The sequence below is a fragment of the Dendrobates tinctorius genome, unplaced genomic scaffold, assembly GCF_039654945.1.
Source record: "Dendrobates tinctorius isolate UK_male_01 unplaced genomic scaffold, ASM3965494v1 ptg000396l, whole genome shotgun sequence".
NCBI lineage: Eukaryota > Metazoa > Chordata > Amphibia > Anura > Dendrobatidae > Dendrobates > Dendrobates tinctorius.
Window position 1 is genome coordinate 4,196,655 of NW_027362062.1, and position 16,570 is coordinate 4,213,224.

The 16,570-nt window shown below is 47.0% G+C and overlaps 1 protein-coding gene across 8 annotated transcripts in view; it reads left to right on the forward strand.

Moving 5' to 3' along the window:
• RC3H1 (ring finger and CCCH-type domains 1) overlaps positions 1 to 16,570 on the forward strand; it is a 79,844-nt gene that overhangs the window by 26,862 nt on the left and 36,412 nt on the right. For 5 of the 8 annotated variants that reach the window (XM_073563590.1, XM_073563592.1, XM_073563594.1 and 2 more), the window contains exons 2-8: positions 385 to 776; positions 6,734 to 6,854; positions 10,514 to 10,753; positions 10,871 to 11,046; positions 12,158 to 12,358; positions 12,582 to 12,714; positions 13,429 to 13,580. In XM_073563590.1, the coding sequence (XP_073419691.1) occupies positions 546 to 776; positions 6,734 to 6,854; positions 10,514 to 10,753; positions 10,871 to 11,046; positions 12,158 to 12,358; positions 12,582 to 12,714; positions 13,429 to 13,580 (1,254 nt within the window). In that variant the 5' untranslated portion in view covers positions 385 to 545. The remainder of the gene's footprint in view (positions 1 to 384; positions 777 to 6,733; positions 6,855 to 10,513; positions 10,754 to 10,870; positions 11,047 to 12,157; positions 12,359 to 12,581; positions 12,715 to 13,428; positions 13,581 to 16,570) is intronic. The other 3 variants (XM_073563596.1, XM_073563597.1, XM_073563593.1) reach the window with 2 other exon arrangements.

Sequence of the window (16,570 nt, forward strand, 5' to 3'; positions counted from 1 at the left end):
ATAAGACGATGCTGGATTTTCACGTTACCCCTGAATCAATGGCCATGTATGTATAGTGTATGTATAGTGCTGCCCATGTCCACTGTATGTGGCAGCCACAGATTGAAGATGGCCCAATACTAAAGATGGCCCAATACTAACTATTCGTTGATATGGATGGCATCATGGGGTCACCCTTACGCCGTCAGATGTGGCCCATCGATGCATTACATGATTGGGAATTTATAGTCACTTTTAGGGAAATGAATGGCCAGATGTGATGAACCATGATGGCACCAAAGTAATATTTCATGGCGCTCACATTGTCCGGCGCCATGTTGCTCTACGTCGGTGTCCTTTCCATGATTTAATCTTTTTTTTTTTTTTCTTTTTCCTCCCCTCTAGGTCACATACTCCACTATGTGCTGACTGTCTGTATTTACAGAAGATATATAAGAAAGACAAACTTTATTTTGGAAAGGTTTTTTGATTCCAGTGGAATCTGTGCTTAGCTCCCTTACCCCCTTTTTTTGCTTTTGCAAGCTCCTATTTTAAAGTGGGACAACATGCCTGTACAAGCTCCACAATGGACCGACTTCCTGTCCTGCCCCATTTGCACGCAGACCTTCGACGAAACCATCCGGAAACCCATCAGCCTGGGCTGCGGGCACACAGTTTGCAAGATGTGCCTGAACAAGCTTCACCGCAAGGCTTGTCCGTTCGACCAGACCACCATAAACACAGACATTGAGTTGCTGCCCGTCAACTCTGCCTTGCTGCAGCTGGTAGGAGCTCAGGTGAGTGATGCCCTTGTGGCTTTTTGGTCTGACCACAGTGATGTCTTCCTCCTGTGTAGCTGCTTGCTCTCCGCAGGCCTTTCTTCATTGGTTTCTGATGGAATGCTCTTAAAGGGGTTTTCTCATCTCATTAAATGTATGAAATTGCAAAGTGCTTGAAAAAACCAACCACCTCTGCAGTCTATCGGTGATTGCCGGGTTCCTGGGTAAGGAACATGTTCTTGTAAGCTCCTTGCTTTAGATCTTGCAAGTGCTGCACCTAAATTGGCAGATCTGGCCAACTTCATTGTCATTGTCTTCCTTTGATGCTGCGTAGTAAAATCTGCCTCTGCTTGTGGAATAGGAGAGCTCACATTCTGCACCTGCAGTGCTACCATTCCGCCTGTCCAAACTGTTAAGCCCCCGTCACACATAGCGATCTCGGTAGCAAGATCGCTGCTGAGTCATAAGTTTTGTGACGCAACAGCGATCACACCAGTGAGATCGCTGTGTGTGATACTGACCAGCCACCGGCCCCCCTGCCGGTTATCGCTGATCGTCCTGGAATGGCCAGGACATTTTTTTGATCGCTGGTCTCCCGCTGGCCAGCACGCATCGCTGCGTGTGACAGGCGGGAGACCAGCGATCAGCGCGCTGGTAGCTAAGGTAAACGTCGGGTTTCTAAGCGGCGCGCAGCTGCTTAGAAACCCGATGTTTACCTTGGTTACCAACTTCCTGCACCAGCGCGCTGGTAACTAAGGTACACAGTGGGTAACTAAGGGACGTGCATCGCTTGTTACCCTCCTGGTTCTGATCGCTGGTGAAACTGCCTGTTTGGCAGCTCACCAGCAATCATGAAGCGACTCACCAGCAATCCTGACAAGGTCATATCGTTGTCGGGATCGCTGGTGCGTCGCTATGTGTGACGGGGCCCTTAGTCTTCAGGGACTCAATGCCCCCTGGCTAGCAGGAAGTCGGGAGGCAAGGGAGTGCTTTGCTCCTGAAGAAAGAAGGGGGAAAGAATGTATCTGGTGTATTCTTCACCACCTCCCCAAAAATAGTGATGCGTCTTATAGCCCGAATGTAGCTTGCCAAGGGGACCCCCAATTCCTCGCAGCCCAGGGCGCGCAACATTGCCCACTCCTGCTGCCGTCTTCAGTCCTCAGCCTATCCCTCTCCTCCAAGGTAAATTCGGGCTATAAGACGGATCAGATTTTTTTTCATTAAAAATAATTTATTTTTTTTTTTACTATATTCCACCTCTAAGTTTGGGGGGTGTCTTATAGTCTGAAAAATATGGTACATTTTGGGGATGGAGGAAGAGATCTGTGTTTTGGTGGCTACAGAGTAGACAGAACGTGCCATTGTCCACTTTTTCCTCTCTCGCCCCCTTCCCCGGAGTAGGATGAGGACTAGTGGTGAGCGAATAGCATTGATGCTCGGGTTTTCCTGAGCATGCTCGAGTGGTCTACGAGTATTTTGGCGTGCTCGGAGTCCGCCAACAAGGCAGATCACAGCTGATCACGTGTGTTAATAATAATCTTTATTTTTATATAGCGCTAACATATTCCGCAGCGCTTTACAGTTTTGCACACATTATCATCGCTGTCCCCGATGGGGCCCACAATCTAAATTCCCTATCAGTATGTCTTTGGAATGTGGGAGGAAACCGGAGAACCCGGAGGAAACCCACGCAAACACACGCAAACACGGGGAGAACATACAAACTCCTGGCAGATGTTGTCCTTGGTGGGATTCGAACCCAGGACTCCAGTGCTGCAAGGCTGCAGTGCTATCCACTGAGCCACCTTGCTGCCCGTGTTGCCAGGTGTCAGATTGATCTTACGTTGACGTCACTCCTCAATATTGAAATTGCGACACCAAGAAGGAAAAGTCATGGAATTATAGCAGTCACGGCATAGATAGACGGGTTACAGATCTGCAAATGATAAAAAAAAAAAAATCCATATAAAGTACGAGCGCCACGTGCAGAGATCCCCTGCACTTACACCCGTGTCTGCTATCATTGAGGTTATTAGTGGTCATCTGAGGAATGTTCTGCTGCACTAAATGCACTTGGGCCCATCAACAAGATCCGCTGCTGGCAGCTCTTTTTGCAGTCGCCGAAGAATGACGTTCCAGATGTGCTCGATGAGAGGCAATGGTTAGTCACAGTAATACAAGCAACTGTACTTTGTCACCCCTACACCATAATCCCAAGATTAGGACCTGTGCCCACGTTGTCTCCACATGGAGAAATGTAGGTCTATCCTCTTCAGCGATGAGTGCCACTTTTGTCTTGGATCCTATGATGGCTGGAGATCAGTCTGGAGATCATGAAGAGGCCTTCACGAGGGAACACCAGTCCTAGTCCCGCTGTTATTGTGTGAGGTTGCGTAACGTACAGTAGCTACATTCGATGAACGCTAAGGGTATGCGCACACATTGCGGATTCTTCTGCGGATTTTTCCACGTGGATTTTGCTAAATCTGCAGGTAAAATGACCTGCGTTTTACCTTTGGATTTAGTGCAGATTTTGTTCGGATTTCCCCTGCGTTTTTACACCTGCGGATTTCTATAATGTAGCAGGTGTAAAAACGCTGAGGATGCCGCACAAAGAATTGACATGCTGCGGATTCAAATCCGCAGCAAATCTGCGCTGAAAAATTCGCAGCATGTGCACAGGGTTTTTAGTTTTACATAGATTAGAATGGTATTGTAGACCGCAGGAGGATCTGCTGCGGAACCGCAGGGCCAAATCCGCAGCGTGTGCACATACCGTAAAAGCTCGCCATTAAAGGGAATCTGTCACCCCATTTTTGGCCTGTGATCTGCGGCCACCGTCATCAGGGGCTTATCTACAGTATTCTGTAATACTGTAGATAAACCCCCGATTTAACCTGTAAGATAAGAAAAACAAGTTAGATTATACTCACCGGGTCCGATGGGTGTCGCGGTCTGGCGCCTCCCATCTTCTAGCCTCCTCCTCCTCCTCCTTACTTCTGCCGTGGCTCCTATGCAGTCGTGCGTTCTCTGTCCTGTTGAGGACAGAGTAAAGTACTGCAGTGCGCAGGCGCCTGACCTCTCTGACCTTTCCCGGCACCTACACACTGCAGTACTTTACTCTGCCCTATGGTGTAATGACCACTGTGTCCACTAGGGGGCGCTGTGTGGATGTCCCAAGAGAGAGGATGAGTGGCAGAATACTGAGTGGCCGTTGTGTATCTCAAAGTGGGTGGCTTTGAGATGAAGGCTTGGTTATGTGCTGATCTGCAGAGCTGATCTTTCGTGCCTATGTGTTAGGGAGAAGCCTTCAGGCAGCTGGAGAGATGGGCGGGTTCTAGCTGCCTACAAATCCACCCAGGGGTGTGTCTGATAACACCTATAGTAAAAGGCTATGTGAGTATGTGAAGGACCTGTGATGAGGTCATAGCCATGTGACCCGGTGGGCGTGGCCACAGACCATATATGGTGGCCAGGGTAGGTCACATGGGTGAATGCTGGGACCTGACTGGTCCAGTTTGGAAGGTCCCGTGAGAAGGATCTCCTCACTAACAGCCTGTGGAGCGGCTGTGTGTGTAATGGCGGCCAGCGTCTGAGAGTCCCTGAGGAGTGAGTGGATTTCTGCAGCCTGGAGAAACAGCCATGTGGGAACCCTGACGTGGGTGAGATAAGGATGAGGCTGAATAGCCTGTATAATGGACGCTATGCTGTAATGCTGTTTATATTGCTGTGGTTTATGATGACAAATGAACCTCATGGACTATGTTTGGCTTATGAAAACCCGAGCTGGATCTGATTGTGTGGCTGCCAAGCGAGTGTCCCCCAACCTTGAATGACAGCGCTACCTCACAGCCCTCAACAGGGCAGATAAAGTACGCCTGCGCAGGAGCCGCGGCAGACGTAAGGAGGAGGACGTCATCGCTAGAAGATGGGAGGCACCGGACCGCGACACCCACCGCCCCCGCCCCCCGGTGAGTATAATATAACTCGTTTTTCTTATCGTTCAGGTTACATCGGGGGCTTATCCAACAGCATTACAGAATACTGTAGATAAGCCCCTGATGGCGGTGGCCGCAGCTTATAGGCCAAAAATGGGGGGACAGATTCCCTTTAAATTGATCATGGAACCAATGATGCGGTCACATTCCGGGAGCCATTTTTCAACATGACAACACCAATCCGCATGTTACTGGTGCAATTATGAGCTTCCTGTGTGACCTAAATGTGCCGCCATGGCCTGAAGCATCTCCTTACTGGTCTCTTATTGAGCATATGTGGGACAACTTTTGGTGACCGTTACAAAGGAGCTGCCAGCAGCGGATCTTGATGATTTGACAGTCCATTCAGCGCAGCAAAACGTTCCTAATACGACCATTAGTAACCTCATCGATGGCAGCCGAGGATGTAAGTAACGGGGATCTCCGCACGTGATGCTCATACTCCATACTGAATAAATCAAGATGTTTTGAATATTTTGTTTCCATTTTTCCTTCACTTTCAGGTCAGTAATGCATCTATCCATCCTGTGACTTCCGTAACTTCGTGACTTTTTCCTTCTTGGTGATGCAGCTTTAGTATTTAGAATTGTTGTTCATCAGTAAAAAAAAAAAAAAAAAGTGGACAGCCCCTTTAAGAAGTTGTTACTCTTCATGTATTAGAAGTTTGCAGAATTTTTTATTACACAGTGATCGTGCTTAATTTGGTAAAGTTGGAATATGCCTTAAAGTGAATTTTAATTCTGTTTTATTATCAGAGGTAAATCTTTTCCGCAGGACCGGAGTGCCCTCTGTGAAACGTGGCATTGTCACCGCTCTCGGTGGCTGTGTTCGGTGCCAGGCGTCTCAGATAATTTGTCTTGCGCTCCTCCCGGGAGTTTTCCTCTTGTCTTACTCAGCTGTGCTAAACCGTAGGCGCCGGGGACGATCCCCCGAAGTTGTTTCTGGTGTAATCGTCCTTGAAACTGCTTAATGAAATTGTATTTTGTCCCCTGCCGTCATCCGCAGCACAGGGATGAGGGCGTGTGAGGACGCCACAGTGTATCCCGGAGCGCGCCGCGGTGCAGGGATAACACCGCATTGAATCTGCTGCCACTTTGCTGCGTCCTGAGCAATGCCAAAGACCTGCACCGATCATAGGGCCGGTCTAGAAATGGGCAGTGGCCGCTAGCTTGTTATATTCAAGGTGGAGGGGACTAATAGTTGAGTTAAGCCCAAACTACACCCCGAAAGTCCAGTTCTTTTTGGGAAAAGTTGACATTAATATTTAAAGGGACAGTGTGTTTTTTTAATAGTAATTAAAGGGCTTGCTTCATGATACTGGTGTGGGGGGCACATCTTAATTGCCACCATGTAACAGTTAATTTCCCTACGTGCCTCCATCTTGTTGTGTCTTCTCTGGAGCACAATCACTACCCAGCTTACAGACGGCCTATATGCCTTAAAAGTCCCCTCTAAATTTTACCATGGCCCTCACGCACAAAAATAAATGGTTCCTTCTGGCACTGGGTGTTCTACTGACTTGTCACACTATACCGCGGTAATGCAGCAAGGAACGTCCATTCACAGCGCCTTTCTCCATGGAGAATGTGTGATGGGCCAATCAGACGCGCCAGGGGCGGGGAAAGCAGCCTGAGCCAATGAGGAGACGGAGGTGTGTCTCAGACTACCGCAACCTCCTGCAGACACTGTATATTAGGTGTAGTCACAGATATAGGGATGGTCTGTGATGAGAAAAAGGACGTACTCTCCTCCAGCTCTGCTTTTTTCTTCCTCTGTGGGTTGTATTTGCATTTCACAGCTTGGTTGTATTCATATGAACATGATGAGCTGCAATACCAAGCATGGCCTGTAGATAAATGTGGCAGTGTTTCTAGAATTTTTTTTTAATATAAATCCTATTTCGACTCCTGTAAACCCCTGCATCCGATGGCCAGCCTATCCCCACTCCTGTCCTTTACATGTGTGCTTGTCCCGCAGGTCCCTGAGCAGCAGCCGGTCACTCTGTTTAGTGGGGCAGAAGATACCAAGCACTATGATGAGGCCCGAAAGTGTGTGGAAGAGCTGGCTCTGTACCTGAAGCCCCTGAGCACGGCCAGAGGTAAGAGAAGAGGCCCAAAGTAATGTAGCCGTGCACCGCCGGGGACACGGAGATAGACGGCCACCTGTCCTAGAGGTGATAACTGCTGCCGTCTGACCGCTGGGACCCCCACTGACCACGAGAACAGGGGGTCCCAAAGTCCCCTGTGTGAATGAAACCGTAGTGACCACCGCTTCATTCATTGTCTATAAGAGCAGTAATATGTATGAGAGATCACCGCCCCAGTCACCCCTATGGGATTGTGGCAGTGAGAGTGGCTGACCACAGCGTCATTCACTGTACATGGATGCGGTGGTCACCGCTCCTATAGAAGTGAGTGGAGCGGGGGATCACACATGCTCACTACCAATCACATAGTCCTATAGAGGAGGGTGGAGCAGGATTCACACATGCTCCCTACCACTCACGTAGCCCTATAGAAGTGAGTGGATCTGGGGTCACACATGCTCACTACTAATCGCATAGCCCTATAGAGGTGAGTGAAGCGGAGGTCACTCATGCTCACTACCAATCACATAGCCCTATAGAGGTGAGTGAAGCGGAGGTCACGCATGCTCACTACCAATCACATAGCCCTATAGAGGTGAGTGAAGCGGAGGTCACGCATGCTCACTACCAATCACATAGCCCTATAGAAGTGAATAAAACTGGGGGGTCACATATTATCACTACTACTCACATACCCTGCAGAAGTGAATACAGCCGGGGGGGGGGGGGGTTACACATGTTCACTACCAATCACATAGCCTTTAGAGGTGAGTGGAGCATGGGGCCACACGTGCTCACTACCAATCACATAGCCCGATAGAGGTGAGTAGGTGAGTGGGGTGGGGGTCACACATGCTCATTACCAATCACATAGCCCGATAGAGGTGAGTGGAGCGGGGGATCACACATGCTCACTACCGATCACATAGTCCTATAGAAGTGAGTGGATCTGGGGTCACACATGCTTCCTACCACTCACGTAGCCCTATAGAAGTGAGTGGAGCGGGGGGTCACACATGCTCACTACCAATCACATAGTCCTATAGAGGAGGGTGGAGCAGGATTCACACATGCTCACTACCACTCAAGTAGCCCTATAGAAGTGAGTGGATCTGGGGTCACATGCTCACTACTAATCACATAGCCCTATAGAGGTGAGTGAAGCGGAGGTCACGCATGCTCACTACCAATCACTTAGCCCTGTAGAGGTGAGTGAAGCGGAGGTCACGCATGCTCACTACCAGTCACATAGCCCTATAGAAGTGAATAAAACTGGGGGGGTCACATATTATCACTACTACTCACATACCCTATAGAAGTGAATACAGCCGGGGGGGGTTACACATGCTCACTACCAATCACATAGCCTATAGAGGTGAGTGGAGCATGGGGCCACACATGCTCACTACTAGTCACATAGCACTATAGAGGCGAGTGTAGCGGGGGTCACACATGCTCACTACCAATCACATAGCCCGATAGAGGTGAGTGTAGCGGCGGTCACACATCTCACATGCTTACTACCAGTCACATAGCCCAATAGAGGTGAGTGGAGCGGAGGAGTCACACATGCTCACTACCAATCACATAGCCCGATAGAGTTGAGTGTAGTGGCAGTCACACATCGCACATGTTCACGATCACTCCATGCATGCTGGGACTTTGCTTCTCGGCAATCATACAGTTATAGGCACAAGTGAAAGGTCCGGATGTTTTTTGAGGTTCTTGAAAAGTTGATTAGTTTCACAGGATAACCTTGCAGTGTAGGAGCCGTGTGCGGGGGGGGCGTCACTCCCGGGGAGGCCCCTGATACTTTTCTCCGTCTCTTGTATTAGTAAATGTAGTGCTATACTGGTGTGAGCAATGCTCAGTCCTGACTGCGGAATGATGACGGGACAGGACGCGTCCGGACCCCGCTCTCTCTGTGCCGTGGTGCATTATGCAGAGCATGGGGTTGTGACCCTGTACACTACATGGAGGCACGTTGTAGGCAGCCGAGAGCTGCCCGGTAGCCACACTTTCACCAAATAGTTAATGTTGGTTGGCAGTGTGATATTTACTTGATTTCTGTGGTGGAAAAGGGGAAGAAATCAAGAAATCTTCACACTTCCCCATAATCTGCGGAGACGTGACAATTACATAACTATTGTACAGAAATAGAAAGCGGACTCGTTCTTGTGAGAACTTTCACATTTAGCTCAAAGGTTTTTTTTTTCCATCTCATATATTGATGATATTTCTTGAGGTCAAATTATCTCTTTATGATCAGTCAAGTCCCCAATAATCTGACCTATAATATAAATAGGATAATAGGATTAGTAGAGAGGCAAATCAGATCCCCCACTTGACTGCAAAAAAAATTCTGAAAGATTTAGCAGACTCTGGAGTTGTGGTATGTTGTTCTACTGTTCAATGACACCTGCACAATTATGGTCTTCATGGAAAGTCATCAGAAGAAAACCTCTCCTGCATCCTCACCATAAAATTCAGTATTAGAAGTTTGCAACAGAACATCTAAATAAGCCTGATGGATTTTGTGTACAAGTCCTGTAGACCAGTGAGTTTAAAATAGAACTCTGGCCACAATGATCAAAGGTATGTGTGGAGTAAAAAGGGCACAGAATTTCAGGAAAAGAACATCTCACCAACCATTAAGCATGGGAGTAGATCAATCATGCTTTGGGGTTGTGTTGCAACCAATGGCACAGGGGACATTTCACAGGTAGAGAGAAGAAAGGAATCAATGAAATTTCAACAAATTGTTGATAAAAATATAACACCATCTGCAAAAAGGTGAAGTTGATAAAAGGATGACTTCTACAAATGGATAATGATCCTAAACACACATCAAAATCCACAATAGATGACCTCAAAAGGCACAAGTTGAATGTTTTCTAATGGCCCTCACAGTCCCCTGTTCTGAACATCGTTGAAAATCTGTGGCTAGACCACAAAATAGCAGAGGAAGTAAGACGGCCCAGGAATCTCTCAGAACTGGAAGAATTTTCTAAGGAAGAATGGATGAAAATCCCTCAAACAAGAATTGAAAGACTCTCGTCTGGCTACAGAAAGAGTTTACAAGGTGTGATGATTTCAAAAGGGGATGCTACCAAGTACTAACCATGTAGGGTGCCAAACTTTTGCATCAACCCATTTTCCTTGTCATAATTTTTCAGAGGTGCCCAAACTTTTGCAGGCCATGGTATACTGTGCCAAAGAAAATGTAAAATAAAAAAAGAATACTCTGCCCTCTGGATACATGATGAAATATACACTTTGCCCCTTAGAATAAAACAGAAACCCACTCATAGGCCACTGTGCAGCCCAATATTCTGCCGCCGCCTGCCGGCGGCTCTGCTTTACTCCATTGTACCAACACTGGGCAGATGTGGAATAAATTGGCGGCACTACGCTCCCTCCTCCATTTCTAACCGCAGTGTGGCGGCATCTCCAGAGTGTTTCATTGAACAGGTACCCAGCACAGAAATATGGTGGCTGTTAAGATGAGAAATCCATCTTTGCGATATGGAGTATATCAGAATAGGAGAGAGACTGAAAGAAGTTGGTCCCAGATTCTTCGGTGTACAGATGCCTTAAGTCAATCCTCCCCCCCCCCCCCCCCCTTTAAAGTAATTTAATAAACATTAATTGTTGTAATTTTCCCCTCCCAGGTGTTGGTCTAAACAGCACCACACAAAGTGTGCTAAGCCGCCCCATGCAGCGAAAACTGGTGACGCTTGTTCATTGCCAACTGGTGGAAGAGGAAGGACGGATCCGAGCAATGAGAGCGGCGCGATCGCTGGGAGAGAGAACGGTGACCGAGTTGATCCTACAACACCAGAACCCGCAGCAGCTCTCCTCCAACCTGTGGGCAGCTGTCCGTGCCCGCGGCTGCCAGTTCCTGGGACCAGGTATCGTTTTTCTTTTACGCGGCGTATGATTTATTTCGTACCCTCGGCTGTAATGACAATGTGACCGTGTATAACTGGTACATCCTGACTGATCGGTTGTCATCTTCTCCATTTCAGCCATGCAGGAAGAAGCCTTGAAGCTTGTCCTCCTGGCTCTGGAAGATGGATCTGCGCTCTCACGGAAGGTCCTTGTTTTGTTTGTGGTGCAAAGACTGGAACCTCGCTTTCCTCAAGCCTCGAAAACTAGCATTGGGCATGTTGTCCAGCTGTTGTATAGAGCCTCTTGCTTTAAGGTAAAAAAAAAAAAAAAAGTGATTTTCTTACTTGTTGGGCCGTCCCTGTGTGATGCACAGTCTGTAATAGTAACCTCTGCGGAGAAATGGTGCATGTCTCATTACTCGCCTGTGGATATGAGAGTCGTCCATTTATAAACACCCTTTAGTTATCCAAACACGGCCCCCCTACTCTGTCATTACATGATGGAAATATATGGCTAGATGGGGCTTCCTTCCGCGACAAAAGCTGTTGGCTGTGGAGGTGACGAGCAGGAACCAAAACGTTGAAATGATCATAGCTCTGCCATTGTTGGATTCAAGGGACGGGCCTTTTATTGGGGCTGTTTTCTTAAAGGGAAATCTGTCAGTAGGATCATCCCTCCTAAACATTCTGTATGGGCATGTAGGTCATAGAAAGTCAAACAAAATGACACATTGAGATCTGCAATCTTAGGTTTTACTCCTGAGAAATCAACATTTTTCGTAATATGTAAATGAGCTGTTAAGATTTATTGACCGGATGTAGATCTCCCCAACAATATGCCTCCAGAGCTTATTTTATATGAATGGGGGCGTTACCAGTGTAGTCATGTAATGACTGATAGTCTGCTCTCCTATTCCACGTGTCTCAAACTGGTAAGGCTCCCTGCATATAAAATAATCTCTGGAGGCGGATTCTCGGGGAGATCTATGTCTGGCCCATAGATCTTATCAGCTCATTTACATATTAAGAAAAACCCGGATTTCTCTGGAATAAGACCTCAGATCATAGATATAAAGGTATCATTTTATTCAAGAAGTCTAAAAAGGAAACTGTGATAAATATTAAGGGGCTGATCCGCTCCGCTCGCTTCTGCACCAGGAGGTGAGGTGGGACCGGTGACGCCGTGGCTATGGATATTTTGTGGCTTGTGTGCATGAGCAGCAGGTATCAGGCACCTATCCCGTCAGAGAAGTAGGACAGATGGGTGATACCTGCCGATCACATACTCAACATGACAGATATGTGTATACGCGATGTCACCGCCCCCCGCACCATAGGAGATGTATACCCATTTAAATGCAAGGCTGTGATAATTGGCATGTACTTTTTTTTTTTCACCTGCACAATTAAAGACTTTAATTTCAGGTCACAAAGCGTGATGAGGATTCCTCCTTGATGCAGCTGAAGGAGGAGTTCCGCACTTACGAAGCGCTGCGCAGAGAGCACGATTCTCAAATTGTGCAGATAGCAATGGAGGCCGGCCTGCGCATCGCCCCCGATCAGTGGTCCTCTCTTCTGTATGGGGATCAGTCTCATAAATCCCATATGCAGTCCATTATTGACAAGGTAACCGCTTCATTTCTGCTCTTTTAAAATTAGCTTGTCCAAAATTTAGTTTTTGTTTTTTTTTTTAATTTTTAGTTTGTTGTCCCTTTTTTTGTCGACTTTCACATTTTGCCCTGAACCTTCTGGTCGGGTTCGATAACGCATGAATTCCTAACTTTTGTATTTTATGTTTTTAGATTAACTTAGATACCAGTTAATTTATTACAAGAAAGTTTTTGTTAAGTTGCAGACCCCGGCCTCGTTTGCTCAGAGTGTCCAGGAACTGACCATTGCTCTGCAGAGGACTGGAGACCCCGCTAATCTCAACAGATTACGACCTCACCTAGAGCTGCTGGCGAATATAGATCCAAGTCCCGGTGAGTTACCAGCATCTTATGTATTTAGTAACATTGGGGGGGTGGGGGATTGGCCGTAATGTCCCCTAGAATGCAGCCCACCGGTATTGCTTATTTGTGGAAACTGTGAGTGCAAAAAGACTTAACGGTGGCCGTAAACCTTAAGGGGAACTGGTCAGCAGGTTTTTAGACCCCAGAGTAACATCAAAACAGTGAAGTACCGGTAATGATACTTGCTTCCATACCTTTATATTACAAATCTGTGTCTCCTTCATCTGCGAATGAGCTTTAGACTTCAGCTCTCCGGCCTCTTTCTCCTCCCGATGCCGGCCTCCTGCCAGTGATTGACAGGTCTCTTTTCAGTGACCTCCTTCCATGGTCGACATCTTTTTGTGACCTGCTTCCCTGGCCGACATCCCTCACAGGTGCCATTGTTTTGGGGGATTCGCATGCACAGTGACGTCCTGATGATGTGGCAAGAGCCCAAATATCCACCTGTGCATGTACCGCCCCGCGGAATGATGGCGCCTGCCGTCAACTGCCTAACAGCCCCTTTTGAATGACCGCATTGTTCTTGGACCAGTGCCACTCCTAGCGCTCTGTACTCTGGCCATGTCGTGGCATTTTTTATGTGCAGTCCTGTCGGTGGCTGCTGATGGACTGCAGCCTTGACGGTGCTGCAGCCCATCACACGCCTTATACCTAATCCGTACCTGTAAATCTTCTTCATCCTAGATGCTCCACCTCCAACATGGGAGCAGCTGGAGAACGGTCTTGTGGCGGTGAAGACTGTTGTGCATGGGCTGGTTGATTACATCCAGAACCACAGCAAGAAGGGGACTGACCAGCAGCAGGTGAGCGAGGCTCGGAGCTACCACATGATCCAGGTACCACACCATAATCTACAAGTGTCTCCAAGAAACTTTTTTTTTTTGGGGGGGGGGGGAAGGGGGGGAACCAAGTATTACGTTGCAGCAGGATTGACGCTCATTTCTTTCAGGAGGAGTATTAATAATGACGATAAACACAATTCTCTCATTAATGTAGACAGCAGAAATTGAAAATTACAGCTGCAGTTTTCTATTCTCTTCGGAAACCTTTTTTGGTTTAATACAGCAGCAATAATGACTTTTGAGGAGGTTTCACAGGATCCTGGGCCGATCAGTGCTGACGTGCCCGGATGAATGATCGGAGGATCTCCAGGGTGGTCCTGGTGGACTTTACACTTGTAATGACTTTTGTAGTGCTTCTTCCGTATTAGGGAATTGCATTCTTATTCCCCCATGGGTGCTGTGGTTCTGTAGATGTTTGCCGCTCTCGCCGGACTGTATACTGTATAGAGCGCAGAGCTGATACCACATGGGAATGTAACGTACAATTACTGGTAATGCAGGTCTATAATGTAAGACGGCTCCCTTTAAACCGCAGGTCTACCGCGGGGTCAGGACTTCAATTTATAAGTTTGATTATTTCTCTTTTACTATGTGATTGACTTTTTTTTCCCTCCTTTTGAAGCTTATGACTGATATTTGGAGGGTGAAATAGTATGAAAATGTATTACCTATTAAATTTGCATTATGTAATTGGATTCTCCTCTACTTGACAACCATTTCTTAATTACTTAAAGCAGGGGTGGGGAATCTTTTTTTCTGCCAAGGGCCATTTGGATATTTATACCATCCTTCGGGGGCCGTACAAACTCCGCCCACAAAATACATCCTGACTCTGGCACTGGTGTCAGGACGTAATCTTTCATTGCATGCCCTTCAGTGTTCAGTAGTGGACACTGCATGTGTGTGCTCACTGAGGAAGAAGAAATTAATGAGCTGGTGGCAATCAAAATATAACTCCCTGCCAAAGTACTGTGGTCCCTGAGAATCTGCCCGGGGGCCGGATAAAAGGTCATCGAGGGCCGTAAATGGCCCTGGGGCCTGAGGTTCCCCACCTCTGACTTAAAGGGTTGTATGGACTTAGGGACTGCAGAGTTGTAACCTATGTGACTGCAGACATGTGAATCCTCATTCACACGGCACTGTGTGATGATTCTCTTGGATCGACATGCATATGACCGACCACATTCCGACTAGACATGTCCGGCTTTGCTCCATACACTTAGAATCATAGAATCTTATAGAATCATAGAGTTGGAAGGGACCTCCTGGGCCATCTGGTCCAATCCCCTGCTCAAAGCAGGATTCGCTAAATCATCCCAGACAGATGTCTGTCCAGCCTCTGTTTGAAGACTTCTATTGAAGGAGAACTCGCCACCTCTCGTGGCAGCCTGTTCCACTCATTGATCACTATGTCAAAAAGTTGCATTGAGCGAGACTGTGCACGTCTAGTCGGCATATGATCGCACCAGAGAATCCTTGCAGTGCATGCAAAGTGAGGATTCTGAAGTCTGCAGCCACCTAGAATGACTGTAGACTTGTAGCTTAAGGCTAGACAATTCCTTTAAGTGACCCACATAAAGTAAAATGTGTATGTTTGTATATACTTGCCTTCCAGACCGGAGATGTTGGCGCCGTGATTCCCACAATGTCATGTACTTTACCGCAGATCGTCTGCAGCCTTCACTATTCCTTCATATCAGACGTTGTGGGAATCACAGCTCTAATATTGCAGAAGCAACGCTGTTCCAGGAGGGTGATGTTTTTTTATTTTGGGCAGGCTAAATAAGTAGCCCACTCCTGGACAACCCCTCTAACATGAGCATCTATGGGCATTGTATGGCTTTGCAGTGGCATATCTCACAGGCTGCCTTTGGTAGTATACAGTGGGAAATCTTGAAGGTGCGAATATCCCCTTGCATCGCATCTGGTTTCTAATGATTGAAGTAGAGCGAGTAATTTATGGTCCGGAGCTGCAATCCTAGTTCTGCTGATTGTTACTGGGCACAGAAAACAGCTTAGCTGAATTCCTATAACATGGCGGGGCTGTTAGGGTGTGATCAGACCCACTGCGGATTTAACCTTTTTGCCTTTCTATCAGCTACGTGGTGAAATCTGTGGGAGTTGGAATGCAGAATATTAAAGTATATCTGTTATTTCACCATAAACTAAAGCATGGTCTTGCTGTAATCATAACTGACAAGTTAAAACAGCTTTTTTTTTTTTTTTTTTTGCATCTAATATATCCAGGAACAGTCCTGATTTTCCTGCTCGAATATTTGCCCGCGCTCTTTTAGATTGGCTGTTTCTTCAGCATTCTGCCAGCACTATGGGAGCTGGAACTTCTTACTTCCCAGCATGCATTACATTTGCCGTCGGCCAATGGCTTGTCTGCCCTAAGCTGAAAGCCTGCCCTCACTTCCCGTAACTGGTCTCCACTCCGTCCTGCCGGAGAAGGATTAAACCTGACAACAGGCAGTGGTCAGAGAGTCACTCTTGAAGGGAGACGCATTGTCGAGTTGTCAGCATTTTTTAGAGATTTGTAGCCTGGAAAATGGTGTCTATAAATCTTGTATAAATACTGTTCATCTTAGTCACTGTGTCATATACGAGGAACTCATGTATTTATTTTCCTTTGATGTCTTACAATTTTAGGACAGATTTCTGCAATGTTTTATAAAATTTCACAAAAGATAATGGTTGTTCAGAACAATAACCTTGTGCAATAAATCTCAGCATTGTGCCGTAAATCTGCTCCTGATGAGCGATTACTGGTATATGCCTTTTAATTACGGTAGATCTAGAGAAATGTGTGAACTTGACCATCACCACTGATGTTTTCTGCAGGGTGCAAAAAAACAAAGGTGTTAAAATTGTGCCATGGCTGCAGCAAGAAACTTTCAATCATATAGCGGATGGACTTTGTTGACCTTTTTTTGACTTGGAAGGATTTCCTGCGTCCACCTGTAATAACCTTCTCTGTCTTC